The 16,201-nt window shown below is 37.3% G+C and overlaps 3 protein-coding genes across 6 annotated transcripts; 2 read left to right on the top strand and 1 right to left on the bottom strand.

The window, feature by feature from the left end:
• Nucleotides 1–141: 141 nt before the first annotated feature.
• Nucleotides 142–3,549, top strand: LOC106776029 (ABC transporter F family member 4). Of its 2 annotated transcripts, none has more exons than XM_014663325.2 (2): nucleotides 142–290; nucleotides 1,083–3,549. In XM_014663325.2, the coding sequence occupies exon 2, from the start codon at nucleotides 1,092–1,094 to the stop codon at nucleotides 3,267–3,269; it is 2,178 nt and encodes a 725-aa protein (XP_014518811.1). In that variant the 5' UTR covers nucleotides 142–290; nucleotides 1,083–1,091; the 3' UTR covers nucleotides 3,270–3,549. The 2 variants fall into 2 exon arrangements, with proteins under 2 accessions (XP_014518811.1, XP_014518812.1); XM_014663326.2 differs by having other exon boundaries at nucleotides 155–298.
• Nucleotides 3,550–6,536: 2,987 nt separating this feature from the next.
• LOC106776146 lies at nucleotides 6,537–16,194 on the bottom strand. 3 transcript variants are annotated; one of them, XM_022786870.1, is made up of 2 exons: nucleotides 15,965–16,194; nucleotides 6,537–8,338 (listed from the first exon to the last, which is right to left on the bottom strand). In XM_022786870.1, exon 2 carries the CDS (start codon nucleotides 8,040–8,042, stop codon nucleotides 6,843–6,845), a length of 1,200 nt encoding a protein of 399 aa, XP_022642591.1. In that variant the 5' UTR covers nucleotides 8,043–8,338; nucleotides 15,965–16,194; the 3' UTR covers nucleotides 6,537–6,842. The 3 variants fall into 3 exon arrangements, with proteins under 3 accessions (XP_022642591.1, XP_014518982.1, XP_014518984.1); XM_014663496.2 differs by lacking the exon at nucleotides 15,965–16,194 and adding an exon at nucleotides 9,349–9,524; XM_014663498.2 differs by lacking the exon at nucleotides 15,965–16,194 and adding an exon at nucleotides 9,349–9,524 and having other exon boundaries at nucleotides 6,537–8,262.
• On the top strand, nucleotides 9,846–15,320 carry LOC106775726 (probable serine/threonine-protein kinase At1g09600). The gene is made up of 7 exons (XM_022786869.1): nucleotides 9,846–11,166; nucleotides 12,055–12,372; nucleotides 12,621–12,848; nucleotides 13,003–13,103; nucleotides 13,703–13,814; nucleotides 13,914–14,398; nucleotides 14,713–15,320. Exons 1-6 carry the CDS (start codon nucleotides 10,369–10,371, stop codon nucleotides 14,355–14,357), a joined length of 2,001 nt encoding a protein of 666 aa, XP_022642590.1. The 5' UTR covers nucleotides 9,846–10,368; the 3' UTR covers nucleotides 14,358–14,398; nucleotides 14,713–15,320.
• Nucleotides 16,195–16,201: the final 7 nt, after the last annotated feature.

Below are 16,201 nucleotides of genomic sequence, written 5' to 3'. Positions count from 1 at the left end.
AAACATATATCTTATATGAAAAGAAGTTATTATAAAAACTATATTTTTATCTTACTTTAGAAGAAAATACTAACTTGGTCAAGATATATTATAAATTTTGATAAATTGTTTAAAAAAGTTTTATTGTTAAAAGGTTTCTTAAAATTGTTCCTAAAAATTATTTACATGATCGCCAAGATAAGAAGATAAGAAGGGTGAAAGAAAACCGTAGGTTGGACTGAAACCCTAACTCCACTCGACTGTGCCCAACTTGATCGCCGCCGCCTCCGCCTCCGCCGCTGCTGAATCAGGTTCTAAGGTTTTCCGATGCTTTCCGTATTCTGTCTCGTTCTTCTCTCTTCTTAGTTTCATCTATTCCTTTCATATTTTTCGATTTCGACTGTTTTGCCCATTTTACCACTTCCGCCATTTACCGTTCTGTTCTTCCGTGATCTGCTGCAATCTGCTGCACCGCCCTCCCCGTTTTCGTCTGACCCATTCTTTTTCCTTTATTTAATTTTGATCGATTCAAGAAATCAAAATAGTTAGATAGATAGATAGATTGGTGGTCACAGTGATCCCACTAATTATTTGATTGTATTTCTATTCGCTATCCTTGTTTCTTGCTTTCTTACTACTTATATATAATATACTAGATTTCTTTATTTATTCATGAAACCTTTATTTTTACATCAATTTTCTAATTTTAATTTTGCATGCCTTCAATTTAGCTTTCTTCTCCTCATTTCTACTCTTCAGATCACACCCTATGTAATGATTTTATCACTCTGGTTCCTTTATACTTTGACATCTGGTTGCCCAAAATAGATGTGTAGATAGACAATTCTTGTGTCTAATAGAACGAATTGTAATTTAAAAAGATGAAACACGACATGTCTAATTAATTTATGTTGCTCGTTAGAGAAATAGATTGAGAACTATCAATGGAATATCTTTTAATCTGCATTAAAAAAAGTACTCGTTAGAGAAATAGATTGAAATATGACATTTTAAATTTTATGTGCAGAGCCTATATTAAGGTCATTTTTATAGCAGTAACGATGTATGGTTGGTTACATTAAGATGTTTTCTGCTTGTTTCAGTTTTTTACAATGGGAAGGAAAAAGCCAGAGGATGCTGGCCCATCTGCGAAGACCAAGACAAGTAAAGATGCTCCCAAGAAGGAAAAATTTTCTGTCTCTGCCATGCTGGCCAGTATGGATGAAAAGCCTGACAAACCCAAAAAGGTCTCTTCTACCTCCAGTAAGCCGAAGCCAAAATCTGCTCCAAAAGCTTCTGCATACACCGATGGTATTGATCTTCCGCCTTCTGATGATGAAGATGATGATCTCCTAGAACAGGAGGAGGAGAAAAATAATGCATCCAAACGTGGAAGTCAGCAGCAAAGGCCTGATTTAAAGCCACTTGATGTGCCTATTGCTGATAAAGAGTTGAAAAAGCGTGAAAAGAAGGATCTTTTAGCAGCACATGCTGCTGAGCAGGCAAAGAGGGAGGCTCTTAAGGATGATCATGATGCATTCACTGTGGTCATTGGAAGCCGAGCTTCGGTGCTTGATGGAGATGCTGATGCTGACGCTAATGTGAAAGATATAACAATAGAAAATTTCTCTGTTTCTGCTCGTGGTAAAGAACTTTTGAAGAATGCATCAGTGAAGATATCTCATGGGAAGAGGTATGGTTTGGTTGGACCCAATGGAATGGGCAAGTCCACGCTGCTGAAACTTCTTGCCTGGAGGAAGATACCAGTACCTAAGAATATTGATGTCCTTCTGGTTGAGCAGGAGGTAGTTGGTGATGACAAGACAGCTCTTGAAGCCGTTGTTTCAGCTAATGAAGAACTAGTTAAAATTCGGCAGGAGGTTACCTCTCTTCAGAATGCAGCTTCTGCTGAAGAAAGTGTAGACAAAGATGATAATGAAGATGATACGGGAGAAAAGCTAGCAGAGCTATATGAAAAACTGCAGTTGATGGGATCTGATGCGGCTGAAGCTCAGGCATCAAAGATATTAGCTGGTTTGGGTTTTACAAAGAATATGCAAGGCCGCCCTACAAAATCCTTCAGTGGTGGCTGGAGAATGAGAATTTCATTAGCTCGAGCACTTTTTGTACAACCAACGCTATTATTACTTGATGAACCCACGAATCATCTCGACCTGAGGGCTGTTCTCTGGTTGGAAGAGTATTTGTGCCGTTGGAAGAAAACTTTGGTAGTTGTCTCACATGATAGAGATTTTCTCAATACAGTATGTACTGAGATTATTCATCTCCATGATTTGAAACTTCATTTCTATCGTGGAAATTTTGATGATTTTGAGAGTGGATATGAACAGCGTCGTAAAGAGATGAATAAGAAGTATGAGATTTATGACAAGCAGTTGAAAGCAGCTAAAAGGAGTGGAAACCGAGCCCAGCAAGAAAAGGTTAAGGATCGAGCTAAGTTTGCAGCAGCTAAGGAAGCATCTAAAAGCAAAGGAAAGGGCAAGGTTGATGAGGATAATGCCCCATCGGAGGTTCCACAGAAGTGGAGGGATTACAGTGTGGAATTCCACTTTCCTGAACCCACTGAGCTTACACCCCCACTTTTACAGCTCATTGAGGTCAGCTTTAGCTACCCAAACCGAGAGGATTTTAGGCTATCAAATGTTGATGTTGGCATTGATATGGGGACTCGTGTTGCCATTGTTGGGCCTAATGGAGCTGGAAAATCCACGTTGTTGAATCTTCTAGCTGGTGATTTGGTTGCTTCTGAGGGTGAAGTACGAAGAAGTCAGAAGTTGAGGATAGGAAGATACTCCCAACACTTTGTGGACCTTCTAACAATGGATGAAACAGCTGTGCAGTATCTTCTGCGTCTCCATCCTGATCAGGAGGGACTTAGCAAGCAGGAGGCTGTTCGTGCAAAACTTGGTAAGTTTGGGTTACCAAGTCATAACCATCTTACTCCTATTGCCAAACTATCAGGAGGGCAGAAAGCTCGGGTTGTCTTCACTTCTATTTCCATGTCAAAGCCACACATTTTATTGTTAGATGAACCAACCAATCATCTGGACATGCAAAGTATTGATGCATTGGCAGATGCACTGGATGAATTCACTGGTGGAGTTGTTCTTGTCAGTCATGATTCAAGATTGATATCACGTGTGTGTGATGATGAAGAAAGGAGTCAAATTTGGGTTGTCGAGGATGGTACTGTCAAAACTTTCCCCGGAACATTTGAGGATTACAAGGAGGATTTGATGAGAGAGATTAAAGCTGAAGTTGATGACTGAACTTGCTTTTTATTAAAACAGTTTATTTTTACGACAATTTCCCCCCATATTTTTATATTCTCGCCTTCCTACATTTTTCTGATAAAGATGACGTTCCTCCTGCTGATGCCGGATTTTGTCTTCCTTTTCTTGTATTTAGCAACTGAGTGTAATTTTAGGTTGCGATAAATGCTATTAATGCTGTTGGTGAAACTCGTGGGTCATGGGTTACAATAGTTCATGATGTAGCGACGTGTAATTCAATCTGTTATGACTAAATAAACATTCATTGTTTTCAAAAGTTTCCCTGTTATCTTTTTAATAGTTCGATATTTTGAGGTGCAATACGTATCAACCAGCGGACATTAATATAACCCACAAGGAGATGCGCAAAAATATAAACCGAGGCTCGGTGATCTTCAACTTAATCAAACGTATCCACTTATTTAAGGCAGGTTGCACTCTTATACCCAACAAATCATTTTATATTCTACTTACATTAATGGGTTAATTATGTTTTCACCAACATTTAAAAATTAACAGGGATTTATCATTTAAAAAGGAAAAACTGTAATTTCTGAAGTTGATAGTGAGAAAGTTACGTAATTTCATTCTTTTATCTTTGTAAAAATGGAAGGTGAGATGCAGTGTGATGACATTTGATATCAGATGATTGGTTTTGTGCGGAGGATCATTTGTTCGAGAATGTGCAAATATATGGGTGGTCTTCATAATTAGCATTAAAAGTTTGTGGATGTAGGAAAAGATGGTTGATGTTGAAGCCAACTACTTTGAAGAACAAAGAAAAATTATTTTGGAGATGTAGAAATCAAATCATAAGTGAAAAAAATGTATTGACTTTATTATAGTTTCTAATTTTTATTGCAGATCAATTTACATTGTAATTACTTTGATATGAAATGAATATTCAACAATGACTTTTAATGTTTCCAATACCACTCAACAATAATGTTATAAATCACCTTAAGGTATTTCTACTTTTGTTTTCAACAACAAAAAGCTAGTCGAAAGTATTGGTCATTAAGACCCATTACAACTAATAATTGATTATCATAGGATGTCTAGATAACAACAGTCAATACTAATGAAGGACATGCAATCATCCAAGAACTCCTCCTTACAAACTTCTAAACACATGTAAAAACACTCTAACTTTGGTACCAAAGTTGATTACGGTTAATTGACTTTAATCTGAATGTTTCAACTTTAACTTTGAGAAATTCAGCAACGTAGTCATATAGACGAGCATATTAGCATTGTCCATCTCCCACCATACAATCTATTGCAAGTTCTTTTGCTTTGTCAGTCCTTCAAGATATTATGCCAACATCGTATGTCTTCTTAACTTCATCAATTATTTAGTTCTCTGTCATGGTTTCTACATCTATTTAAATATGTCAATTAATACTTGTACAATCCAAACTACACTTACATTTTTATTACTAAATATTCTCACATTTATGACAGTGTACAATTGTCTTAACCTTTCATGTTTTTTGAACTCTTCCACCTAAGTTTGACACCATCAACATATTTGAACTCTTTAACTATTACCAATGCTTCAAAGCATGACCATCAATGAATTCCTTTAACTACATGTATTTCTCGACCAACATATTTCACTTCCCTCTTCTTTTTCGGACTTGTCCATTGTCCATATGATGAAAAGACCAAACCCCATTTTTGATCGTACATTGTAAATCATGAATCAAACTTAAACAATTATAATCCTAATTACACTCAGCACTTAAACAATTATAATCCTAATTACACTCAGCATTGCACAAAAAATAAAACCAATTTACAAACTAACTTCACTTAGACAAATGGTGATTTCGTAGATCAAGCCCCCATGTTTGAACACGAACTCCAGAAATCCCTTCATCTGAATGCGAACTTCATAATTAAAGCTTTTCCTCTTCGTTGCTTTCACCAATTTTGAAATGCTAAATCCATTTGATGAAAATAACAATACAAACATTTGAATCACCTTCGACGATCTTTTTAAAATTTTCTAAAACTAATTCAAAAATCATAATTTCAGCAACTACATTATTGTTTCAACCATTTTATTTTTTACGTGTTAATTTTAACTATACACATGTTTTAAACATAGTGGAGACGTGTTATAAAAAAATACTAATAGCATTAACCATGGATTGATAAGTCCATTAGTTTTAAAAGGAGAAGAATCTAATTAGAATAAAGTTTGAAAAAAAAATAAAACAAAAAAAATGTTTAATAATTTAATAACTAAAAACATAATTAATGAACCCTTTAAATAGGGAAAGTATATGTAACTAAGAATAAAAAAGGTATTCTGTAAAGGATCATTACTAGGAACAGGAAAGGGAATGGAAAGATGGCACAGCTGAGGGTGAGGAGAATGAGATTCGGCGCGTGGTGTAAGGAGCATATTTAATAGTCAAATCTCTCGTCGACTTTTGAAACTTTCTTAGTTGTCAAACTCGGTCATGACCCCAGTTAAACCATTCTTCATTACACTCTATTTTTCTTCAAACACTCAGATTTGTCCATTATATTCAATATAATCAAGTCAAGCCTTAGGCTGCTTTCAAAGCTCCCCGTTCACTAGTCTTCTAAGAATCATATTCTTCTCTTATATTGGATCAAGATTTTAAGCTTCATTGCTCTTATTCGTAATTATTCTTGTCAAATTAGTATTATACAACATTCAAAACAATAGTTCACCTAACCTTAGGGTTGCACAAAGCGTTCTTAATTTCCAAAAATACTTCCTTCACCTAATTTCTAAAGCACAATTAGTTCTATACATCAGGCAAAACAATTCGCATACATAAATAATCGAAAATGTACACGCTAGATCCAACACATTCCACACTGTAGTTGTTTGATTTGTCTCCTGCTAATGTTGGAGGCTAAGGTTGATTCTAGTGCAATGTTGACTAGTGTCTTTGTCTGGTTTGTCTCCTGCTAATCACGTATTTCAGTCCATCCACTGAAACCAAACCTCTCACTCGTGATGATAGTCCCCTCTCTACGTTATATAAACTATTAACTAGTTATTAATGTTTTATATCGGAAGTTAATCAAAAATTAAATCTAACCAATTAAGCACCTTGGTAAGACTATTTTTCAAGCAAAGAGGAAGACATTATTTCATTTCTTAGAAGCTTTCGGTGGACTTGGCTGCCATGCAACAGGCAAAGCAAAGTAATCTGACCCCAAATAACCTCTTAATACAGAGATACTTGATCCAAAGATCAAACAGTCCAAATCCAATACTATCGTTGAAAGGTAGTGACCAATCAGATCAACATCTTAACCCAATGACTTCACCCAAAAGTATTCCAACATTTCAAGTACAAAATTAGAAACAGGTAAAACGTTGTCGAGATGGTACAGATGCGTAAAAAGAGTACTCACAATAAATTCCAGGGCAAAAACATTATAACTAGAATTAGCAAACATAACAAATTAAAAAAAACAAAAAAACAAAAAAGACGCCTTATTGATGCTAAATCCTTTACAATCAGTTTTCCCTTTTCCACAAAATTGATATCGATCCAATATTCAGTTTCCAGCCTGCCTCTATGGTCCAATATGTTGCGTTGGGGATCGCATTGGCCAACCTAGAAGAGGAGGCGATCCTGGAGGGGTTGCACTGCGGCTGGGAGAGAAGAGGCTAAGTTCAACAAATGTTCCTGTTGATGTAACACCCTTTTCTAATGTCCGAAATGAAATCGATCCTCGTTTTGTTGATGCATCAGAGTATCTACCAGGACTAGACCGAACATTTTCTTCAACATTTCCTTCCAGATGACTCTGGCTAGCAATGAAAGACACAGTATCATTATGATCATCATTTCGCCTCCTAGCTTCCATGTCTTGCAGATTTCCCAACGCTAAGCTATCTGCCACTGGACGGTAAACAAGTGTGTACATGCACAAGCCAGCGCAACATACCAGTGCAAGAAAAGCCAAGAAAACAAAGGCTTCAAACATAAAATGCTCAGGTCCGGATAAAACAGATAAACCAAGAAAAAGAACCCTTAATGGAAGGAAACATGAAACTGAGAATAGCAACGTGTAAACCCTCTTCTGCAGACCCTTGTTAATAACTAGTTTCAAAATCCGACTACCAAGCCAAAAAAGGTAGGAAGTCAGGACAATGGCAAAAAGGCCAAGGAGAATAGTGCTGAATAAAGGGTAAGTACAGAAGGCAGTATCATTCTCCCCGGTCATTGAAGAGGCAGCCGCTGCACTTGAAAAATAATGAGGCAACTTTTTTCCAGAACCACTATTCTTGTCTAACCGAGGTCCAACCAAAATAACAAAAAGCTGAAGAACAAACATTGGGAGGCAGTAAAGAAGAACATATCCCGATGTTTTCACATTCCATTTTTTGCTCATAATTCCAGTCTCCAAATCCTGTAAAGGTGCCCGAAGGAGAAATACAAGTGTGAGGAATAGGCACGGTTCTGCAAATCCCAAATTTGATACAATGTAACACTTGCAGACAGTGTCCGGCCATTTTAGGTGAAAGGTACTCCTTAACAAAGTAAGTCGAATAATTTCACCAATACCCCACCAGATTGAAAATAGGATGATTGTGATTCTGATGATCCAAGGACCACTAAAATAAGTGAGCTGAAGCAGACCTTGACTATGAATACGAGAGCGGAAGTAAAATGAGTAAGCAATGCACATCAACCCAAGAAGAATTAAGATGGCTACTAAACAAATCGTCACCAGACCGAATGCCTCGGTAGCTATTCTCGACAGGGGCATTACCCGATGTACAGATTCCACGCATGCTCTCTGACAGCATGGATACAGGAAATCCTCTGGTGGTTGTGCCTTCTTTCCAGAACTAAAGTATATATCAATGAGTTCCCAGTGTTAATAAAAGAATAAGATGATTGAACTCGATCCAGATATGCATAATCACTCAAGATAGATAGCTCCAAACATCCCAGATCAATCAAGCAGCACCCCCTCCATACGCTCACTGTAGATACAAGATTATGGGTAATACATCAAGCCCTGAACATAAAGCTTTAAGGCTGATTATCCAATTCAAGCACCTAAATTTGATAATAAATTAGTTAGAAGAAGAAACAAAGAAAGTTGAACACTCGAATGTAAAACCAAGACAACTTTGCTTAAAATGATCACATTTCAGAACGTCAGATATTCGAACCAAACACATGGGGAAAATCATTTCAAACTTCAGGGAGTTTAGCATATATCATCAAATTGCCCGGGTGAAAAAAATAGGCCAAGGAAAAATAATTTATACAGGCTAACAACAACATCTACGTGAGATTACACACTACATTCCTAAATTGATAACAAGGTTTATAAATAAAAGTCGTAGAGTGGGTTTGGCAGGCAATGCAACTGTGTGACCTCAATTGTGGCCACATTCATTAACTATTTTTCGCAGTATCAATAAACCCAGGAAGCGGTACCAACAAATGCAATTCAAAAGATATATAAATAATCACAGAAAAAATATTAGTACATTAAATAATTTAATAATCACATAAGATCATAGGCCAGCGACTGGTTTTCAGCAGAGCAAACAGACAAAAAAAAAAAAAAAGAAATTTGGAACAGAGGAGTAGTGTGGAGACTGTAACCGGGAGTTGTCTTGGGAAACAGAAACATTAAGTTGAAAGCAGTAAAAAGTGTTGATTGCAATTAGAAGCAAAAAGAGGTGTGATAGCAGACGAAAGATATGGCGTTGTGGAGCATGAGAGGGTGTTTTGATTGAAAGCGATAGCAATAATAAATGAAGAGTGAGTGTAGTGAAGAAAAATAAGAGAGTTGGTGTGGGGAGAGCAGGTATTTAGGATTGATAAGGCACATTAACTAGAAAAGCTAAGGGTTGAGGCAGGGAAAGACGGAGGAAAATGTGAAGTAAAGTTAGGTTTGTTGGATATTTGAAGAAGGAAAGAGAGGAAGGGGGAAGATGAAATCGAAATTGAAATTGAAATCGATTGGGAGAGGAAAAGAAGAAAGGAAAAACGGTAGCAGAAAGAGAAAGGAGAGATTGCAGAGAGGAAGAGGAAGAGGAAGAGAGAGAGCTTACAGCGGAAGGGACGGTTGATCCGGTGAAGAGGAGCGAGGAAGCGGAGAGGAGAAGAAGGGGATCAGCTAACCCTAATTGCAACGGATGCGAAGGTGAATTTGGGAGAGAGAGAGAGGAACAGGAGAAGGCGAGGGAGTTAGAGAAGAGAGGGGAATTGGTGAGTGGGACTTTGTTGGTGACAGCCTGTCTCCAGCTGTGTCCTCCGAACCTTCCGCTTCGTGGATAAAACCACTTGCTTCGCCTTTCTTCCTAACCTACGTGTCTCCCTCCTTTTTCACATCCTTTTCACACTCCAACATCCTTTATTGTTTGTTCTCAAAAATATATTTAATTTAATTTAATATTAATAGGACAAGCTTTCTATTTTTAATTTAAAAATATTAAAAAAAAGATATTTGTCAACGTTTTCTCGTTATATATTTGAATTTGAATAGTAATAGTAATAGAAAAAGGAAGTAAAAATAGGTATTTAAATTTATTTATATATTTAGGGGTGGGTGAGTGAAAAATGAAATATAATTGAAAGGTGACAGGCGTGGGTATGGGAGTGTGCATGGGAGGGAAAGGGATTTGGCGTAATTGAGAGACATTGTTAGAGATGTTGGATTGGAGATCCTAGGCGTCCAATGTTGCTCTAACCGCTCATCTCCTTTCAATTTCATGTATGCTATGTTTTTGTGTTTTCCGGTCAATGACACAGCATCTGCATGTCGTTGTTGCTTGAACCACCCAATTGCATTGCCCTCTGTTTCTGTTTCCGTTCAATTGTAACCCACATTACAAGTTTCTCAGCGCCTCTGCAGATCCCGTTTTCTCTCTTTCCACAGCATCTCCTATCCCTTTTTCATCCGCATTTCGCTTCGCAATTTCTGTTTTTTCCTTTCATTTCATTTGGTTGGGCAATCTGGGCAGGGCCACGTTGGGTCTCTTCTTCAATCTAATACGGTAGAATACAACAGAAAGAAAAAGAACATAAAAGCACATTCTCATTGGCATTGTTGGAAATTGGCGGCGGGTGTTATGGGTTGCATATGCTCCAAATCAAAATCATCATCATCATCACACCAATACGTTTCTCAAAACCATACCGAAAATTTGAAGGCCACTCCATCCCCCAACACTAACCCTTTCGGAGACACCACTTCCCTCATATCCAATGTAAATCAATATTCCTATTCAAGTTCAAATGCAACTCAAGAAAAAGCCTCCACCCCAATTTTCTCGGATCAAATTCAACAGAAAGGGGACAAGAAAGCCAATGGTAATGGGGTGCGATCAACGACACAACCACAACAACAACCGAAGATGTCTAGGTTGTATAGTATAACCAGAGGGGAAAGAGGAGTACAGGTTCTCGCTGGGTGGCCCCCTTGGCTCTCTGCAGTTGCTGGTGAAGCCATTAGTGGCTGGATACCTCGTAGGGCTGATTCCTTTGAGAAGTTGGATAAGGCAATTCCTATTGTTATTCATTGTTTTCTCTTTACATCCTTATTTAATGTCACTTACCAAACAAACTTTCCTGTCATGTTGCAGATTGGCCAAGGAACTTACAGCAGTGTTTATAAAGCTCGTGATCTTGAAACAAATAAAATTGTTGCACTGAAGAAGGTTCGATTTACAAATATGGATCCAGAAAGCGTTCGTTTTATGTCAAGGGAGGTTATTGTGCTGCGGAGGCTTGATCATCCCAATGTCATGAAGCTTGAGGGCATGATTGCCTCACGGGTCTCTGGTAGCTTGTACCTTATCTTTGAATATATGGAGCACGATCTTGCAGGACTTGCAGCAATACCTGACATCAAGTTTTCCGAAGCACAGGTACCTTCTAATCATACCCAAACCTAATTTCTAATTATTCATAACAGAGTCTTAAAGATAACAACCTTTCTCTCATTTACAACTGTAAATTTTTCTTGGAAGCATTTAAAATTCACATGATGTCATTTTTCTGTATGTAAACTGGCACAGTGAACCATATTATTTTCATAGTGAACCTTGTGAGATCTAGAAAGTGTCTATCATTTTGTATAATCAATAGAAGCATGACACAAACTTTGAAGCAACGGATTGCTAAATATTTGTTTAAAACAAAAATCACTTTTACTAATACTATTATTATTATTGAATTTGACGAGTCAAAAACATTGTATATCTACGGGAGTCCTAGTCCTATTTATTGTAAAGGGTTTGACCGGGATAACAACGACATTTATTAGTTTTTTTGATTTGCGTATCTCACCATCTTGCAAAAATCCCTAGTGGCTCTAGAGCTGTAAAGATCTGACTAACTGCCTTTGCATATCTTGGACCTAATTAACTTATTAGTTGAAATAGACAAGAAATCTGTTTAAAGCAAAGAAGAACTCTAAACAGTTAGGCACTGGTTATGAAATCAAAAGTGGAAAACATTAATAGTAAAGTGTAACATCTTAGTTACCAATACACACCCCCACCATGGATTCGAATAAAATCTTTGATTTATTGATTCCTTTGCAAGCATCCATTGAGCACTTGGTAGCCCGTGTGCAGGACCCCAAAGCAAAACCCGAAACCAACAATAATCTTTTACTAAAAGCCCATGTATTCTTTGCATTCAACTGTATACACAACTTAAAGTTCCGTGTCAGACTTCTTCTCTTATTTTCTTTTCTCACTAATGGACCTCGGCTTCTTATTTACGGGTGAATATTTCATGTCATATTACAGATCAAGTGTTACATGCAACAGCTTCTTCGTGGTCTAGAGCATTGCCACAGTCGTGGTGTCATGCATCGTGATATAAAAGGTTCAAATCTTCTGGTTGACAGTAATGGCAGACTGAAGATTGCTGATTTTGGGCTAGCAACTTTGCTTCAGTCAGCTCAGGGGCTGCCTTTAACAAGTCGGGTAGTGACCTTGTGGTACAGGCCACCTGAACTTTTACTTGGAGCTACAGATTATGGAACTACTGTGGATTTGTGGAGTGCTGGATGCGTTCTTGCAGAGTTGTTTGTTGGGAAGCCTATACTGTCTGGACGAACAGAGGTAGTATTCCTCTTTTGTCTTGGAAATGTGCAATTTTTTTGTCAGACATACTCAAGCCTTTGCATGTGATCTAACTTCAACATGTTAGTTTTATAGCCATTTGAGTTATACCTGCAATCATTTTATTGATGAGAAATGGTATTTACGAGTTAGGATATAAGATTTTTGACGGTGTCATTTGAAATATGTTTTGTTACAACTTTCCATGGTTTAATTGGGAACTAAGATCTGGTAATATGTCATTCTAGGTGGAGCAACTACATAAAATCTTCAAACTGTGTGGATCTCCTTCTGAAGAATACTGGAAGAAGTCAAAGTTGCCACATGCAACAACTTTTAAACCTCAACATCCTTACATACGCGTTGTTTCTCAGACATTCAAGGATTTTCCTTCATCTACACTTAGCCTCTTGGAGGTCCTTCTAGCTGTTGAATCGGATGATCGGGGAACTGCATCTTCAGCACTTCGGCATGAGGTAAATATTAGTTCTTTTACGAGTGCAGTTCACACTACAAACTGTCTTTGAACAGAATGCACGTGTTACACATCCTAGAATTTTTTGAGCTGGGACCTCAGAAGATTTCTTTCCCAACCTCTTTTCCTTAGCGACTGACATTTTCCATGCTTAGTTCTTCACAACAATGCCACTTCCTTGTGATCCATCATCTTTGCCAAAATACCCACCGAGTAAGGAGTTTGATGCGAAACTTCGCGAAGAGGAAGCTAAAAGGTATTCCTTCTTTGAGTTTTTTATATTAGAGGATAATTTAGATTAAATTAGTTATCCGAAAATTTGACAATTAGCAGCGGTTTCACCTTCTAAACTTTTGAGTCAATTCTAATGTGATTTTGTCATATCTGATTTTTTTTTGCATTACCTGCAGCAATAGGACATTTTTCGCACACCTTTCCAGTGTGTGCTTTAATGATTATTTGTTTTAGACAATGATATTTTGACAACACTTTTTGATAACTTTTTTTACAACGGGACATGTGTCATCATTTTATTGGTCTATTTGAATTTATGTTTAAAAAATATTTAAAACAGACCAATCACACGAGTTGTTAAAAAAGTGTTGTTAAAAGAAGTTTTTCTATTTGTTTTCTCTTTGGATGTCTCAAGCAATAATAGAAACTTTTGCACTTCTTTATTCTTTTTTTTCCTGGATATTCATTTCCAGAACCTCTGACTAGTGCAGAAGTATTTGAGTGTTTTTTTGGCTGCTTTTCCTCTTCTTTTTGAGAAATGACTTTGGTTTGATTTGCTTCATTGTCCTTATTATTTTTCCATGTGTTTTCCCTGACACCCATTTATCTATTATTAAGCAGGCGAAGAGCACCAATTAAAGGACATGAATATGAATCACTTGGGAATAATTTTAGGGAGTCTACAGCTGTGCCAGTACCTGGTGCTAATGCCGAGTTTCAGGGAACTATAGGGGTACGTTATATCATAAACAAAATGTTAATGGACCTTCTTTTCATTTGAGTTATTTGGGTTTGCCTGACACACCTTTTTCCATGTGATTTTTGGCTCCAGAAACCAGGACAGTGTAATACTAAGCACGTCTCTGAGAAGTACAACTACGAAAAGGATGACGGTTATGGTTTCTCTCGCGAACCGGTAAAGGCAACGTCAACAGCACACAATGTATTTTCTCATTCTGGCCAGTCAATGCATCCAAGTGTTTATGGATCGTCACGCACAATGAATTTGAAAGAGGAAAATGTCCTCATATGCCCTGATCATGGCTTTATATCAAGAAAGTCTGAGTTGAGCAAACATACTTCCTATTGGCAAGGTAGTGCCGCAAAATTGTCAAGATTTTCTAATTCAATTGCAGCTCGAGGTGATTCACTTCTTGAAATGAGTGGTGGTGACTTTGGTGTGAATTCGCAGTTGCCAGAAGATCAATTTGGCACGAGATATAGCCATAAAGCAGATGGTGAGTCCAACCAATTGTTAGCTGGACTCAAATCTTAACAGAAGAAGGACTTTCTCCCCAGGGGATGGACCGTGCCAAGGTAAATATGTGAAATTGCTCAATTATTTTGAAGCGAGCATTCCCTGTCCCTTTCAGAGAATATGGGAAGCGAATAGTTTGTTGAGTATGAAGACTGGTTTACTTGTCTTGATATCAATATTTTCTTGCAACGAGGCTAATGTTAATAACCCAGGGATACTGTGAGATATCCCTGTATAATATATAAATATATCTGTACTCGTAATTAGTAGAATACTGGAACCTGAATGAAACTTTCAGGAGATAGTTATTAGTATTTATGTTCAATGAATATAAAGCTATCAAATAATTACTTGCTTTTATTTATGATTACAGGGCCTTGCTAACTAAAATGCCCGCATGCATCATTCTGGACCGTTGCTGGCTTCCAGGGGATAGTCTTGAAGGAATACTGAAGGAAAACGAAAGGCAAACCCAACATGCTGTCCGGAAAGCTCGTTTGAGAAATCAAAAGTGACTGACTTTCAAGAGGGTTCTGATGCAGTTAACATGGGATGAGAACACTGGAACGCAGGGTTGTGGCTATCATAATGCCAAGATAAAATAGTTGTTATGAAAGTTATTCAATTCTTGTTGCCGATAGATGATGACTAGTGCTCTCACTTCTTCACTTCAGATGTTTATAATTAATTACCATGGAAGGCCTTGTACAGTGTTCTAACCAACAAACTTAATGTTTCAGGAAGGTGGATAGTTTATAGAGCCAATAAAATCCATGCCGATAGAGTGTAAAATAATTGTATAAAACACAAGTTGTTTCATTGCCTGATCTCGAAGTCATTTCCATGGCATTTAACATTTGAAACTGATTTTTCCCGATTATATTCTATTGATTTAATGCCTAGGTTAATGGGTTATTCAAGTTACAAGCATGTTCAAAGCTAGAAGAAGGCATTGGCATAGGAAATTAGAAAGGCTGAAGAAAGTCCTGCATTTCAAAACATCGAATTCTCATTAACGTGGTTATGCAAGTGAAGTAATACCAAGACAGAAGATTTACTATTAACATTCATGTGATACCTTAATTTCTGGGATAATTTACTAGGTGTGATACCTTGGAAATCAATTCTAAACTTAGTGTGGGTGTGAACATGCAAGTGTCAAATTAATTAAAACACGCAATCTCAAGGCTTGGAGCTTTGGAATAGAAGAAATTTGGAATTTCTAACGAACAGCGAACACTGTATGATTATTAACTATACATATATTATGGCTGGCTATATTTTCTTCCCACTCTAACGTAAGCTTTAAGTCCACTTCCTTTGGATTGATCTCAAATCCATTTATAAATAGAAGAAAAGAGGAAATCATGTTTCAATGTATTTTCTAAGCTGTAATGTTTGTGTTGCTCTAGAGGATTTTGGTCAAGCAAAACCTTAAAATACGTTCAGAAAAGTTTTTTCCCTTCAAGGAATAAAAATAAGAAGGTGGGTTATGTATGGACTAAGCTTGTTTGTTATGATTGATTTGATGTTCACAAAGAAGACACGAGTTAGTGGGTGAGTGAGTAGAAAGAGATTGAAGATTAAGATGTTGACTGAAAAATAGGTATAGAAAGAAATTCTACCAAATTTGAAGATGCAACAACTGCAGTTTACTTGATTCACAATTCTGGATGGTGTGTTGTCTATATCAAATACGGATCCATCCAGTGGCAGTGCATGGGAGTTCCCTTGGCGTCAAAGCATCAAACGTCAATTATTCATCTCAGGCCCTAGCCAGCTAACTTCAAACCAAATATAACGCATGTATCCCTCATCCCCGCAATCCCTGCTCGCTTCACTGTTTTTCATCACTCACTCTC

This window comes from Vigna radiata, chromosome 10 (genome assembly GCF_000741045.1).
Source record: "Vigna radiata var. radiata cultivar VC1973A chromosome 10, Vradiata_ver6, whole genome shotgun sequence".
Classification (NCBI taxonomy): Eukaryota; Viridiplantae; Streptophyta; class Magnoliopsida; order Fabales; family Fabaceae; genus Vigna; species Vigna radiata.
Note: the sequence above shows the minus strand (reverse complement) of the source record. Positions and strands in the feature narration are given on the sequence as shown.

Coding starts and splice junctions, on each gene's coding strand:
- LOC106776029 (XM_014663325.2), top strand. CDS start 1,092: ATGGGAAGGAAAAAGCCAGAGGATGCTGGCCCATCTGCGAAGACCAAG.
- LOC106776146 (XM_022786870.1), bottom strand. CDS start 8,042: ATGCCCCTGTCGAGAATAGCTACCGAGGCATTCGGTCTGGTGACGATT.
- LOC106775726 (XM_022786869.1), top strand. CDS start 10,369: ATGGGTTGCATATGCTCCAAATCAAAATCATCATCATCATCACACCAA. Junction 11,167..12,054: donor TCAAGTTTTCCGAAGCACAG/GTACCTTCTAAT, acceptor GTCATATTACAG/ATCAAGTGTTACATGCAACA. Junction 12,849..13,002: donor CTTCAGCACTTCGGCATGAG/GTAAATATTAGT, acceptor TTCCATGCTTAG/TTCTTCACAACAATGCCACT.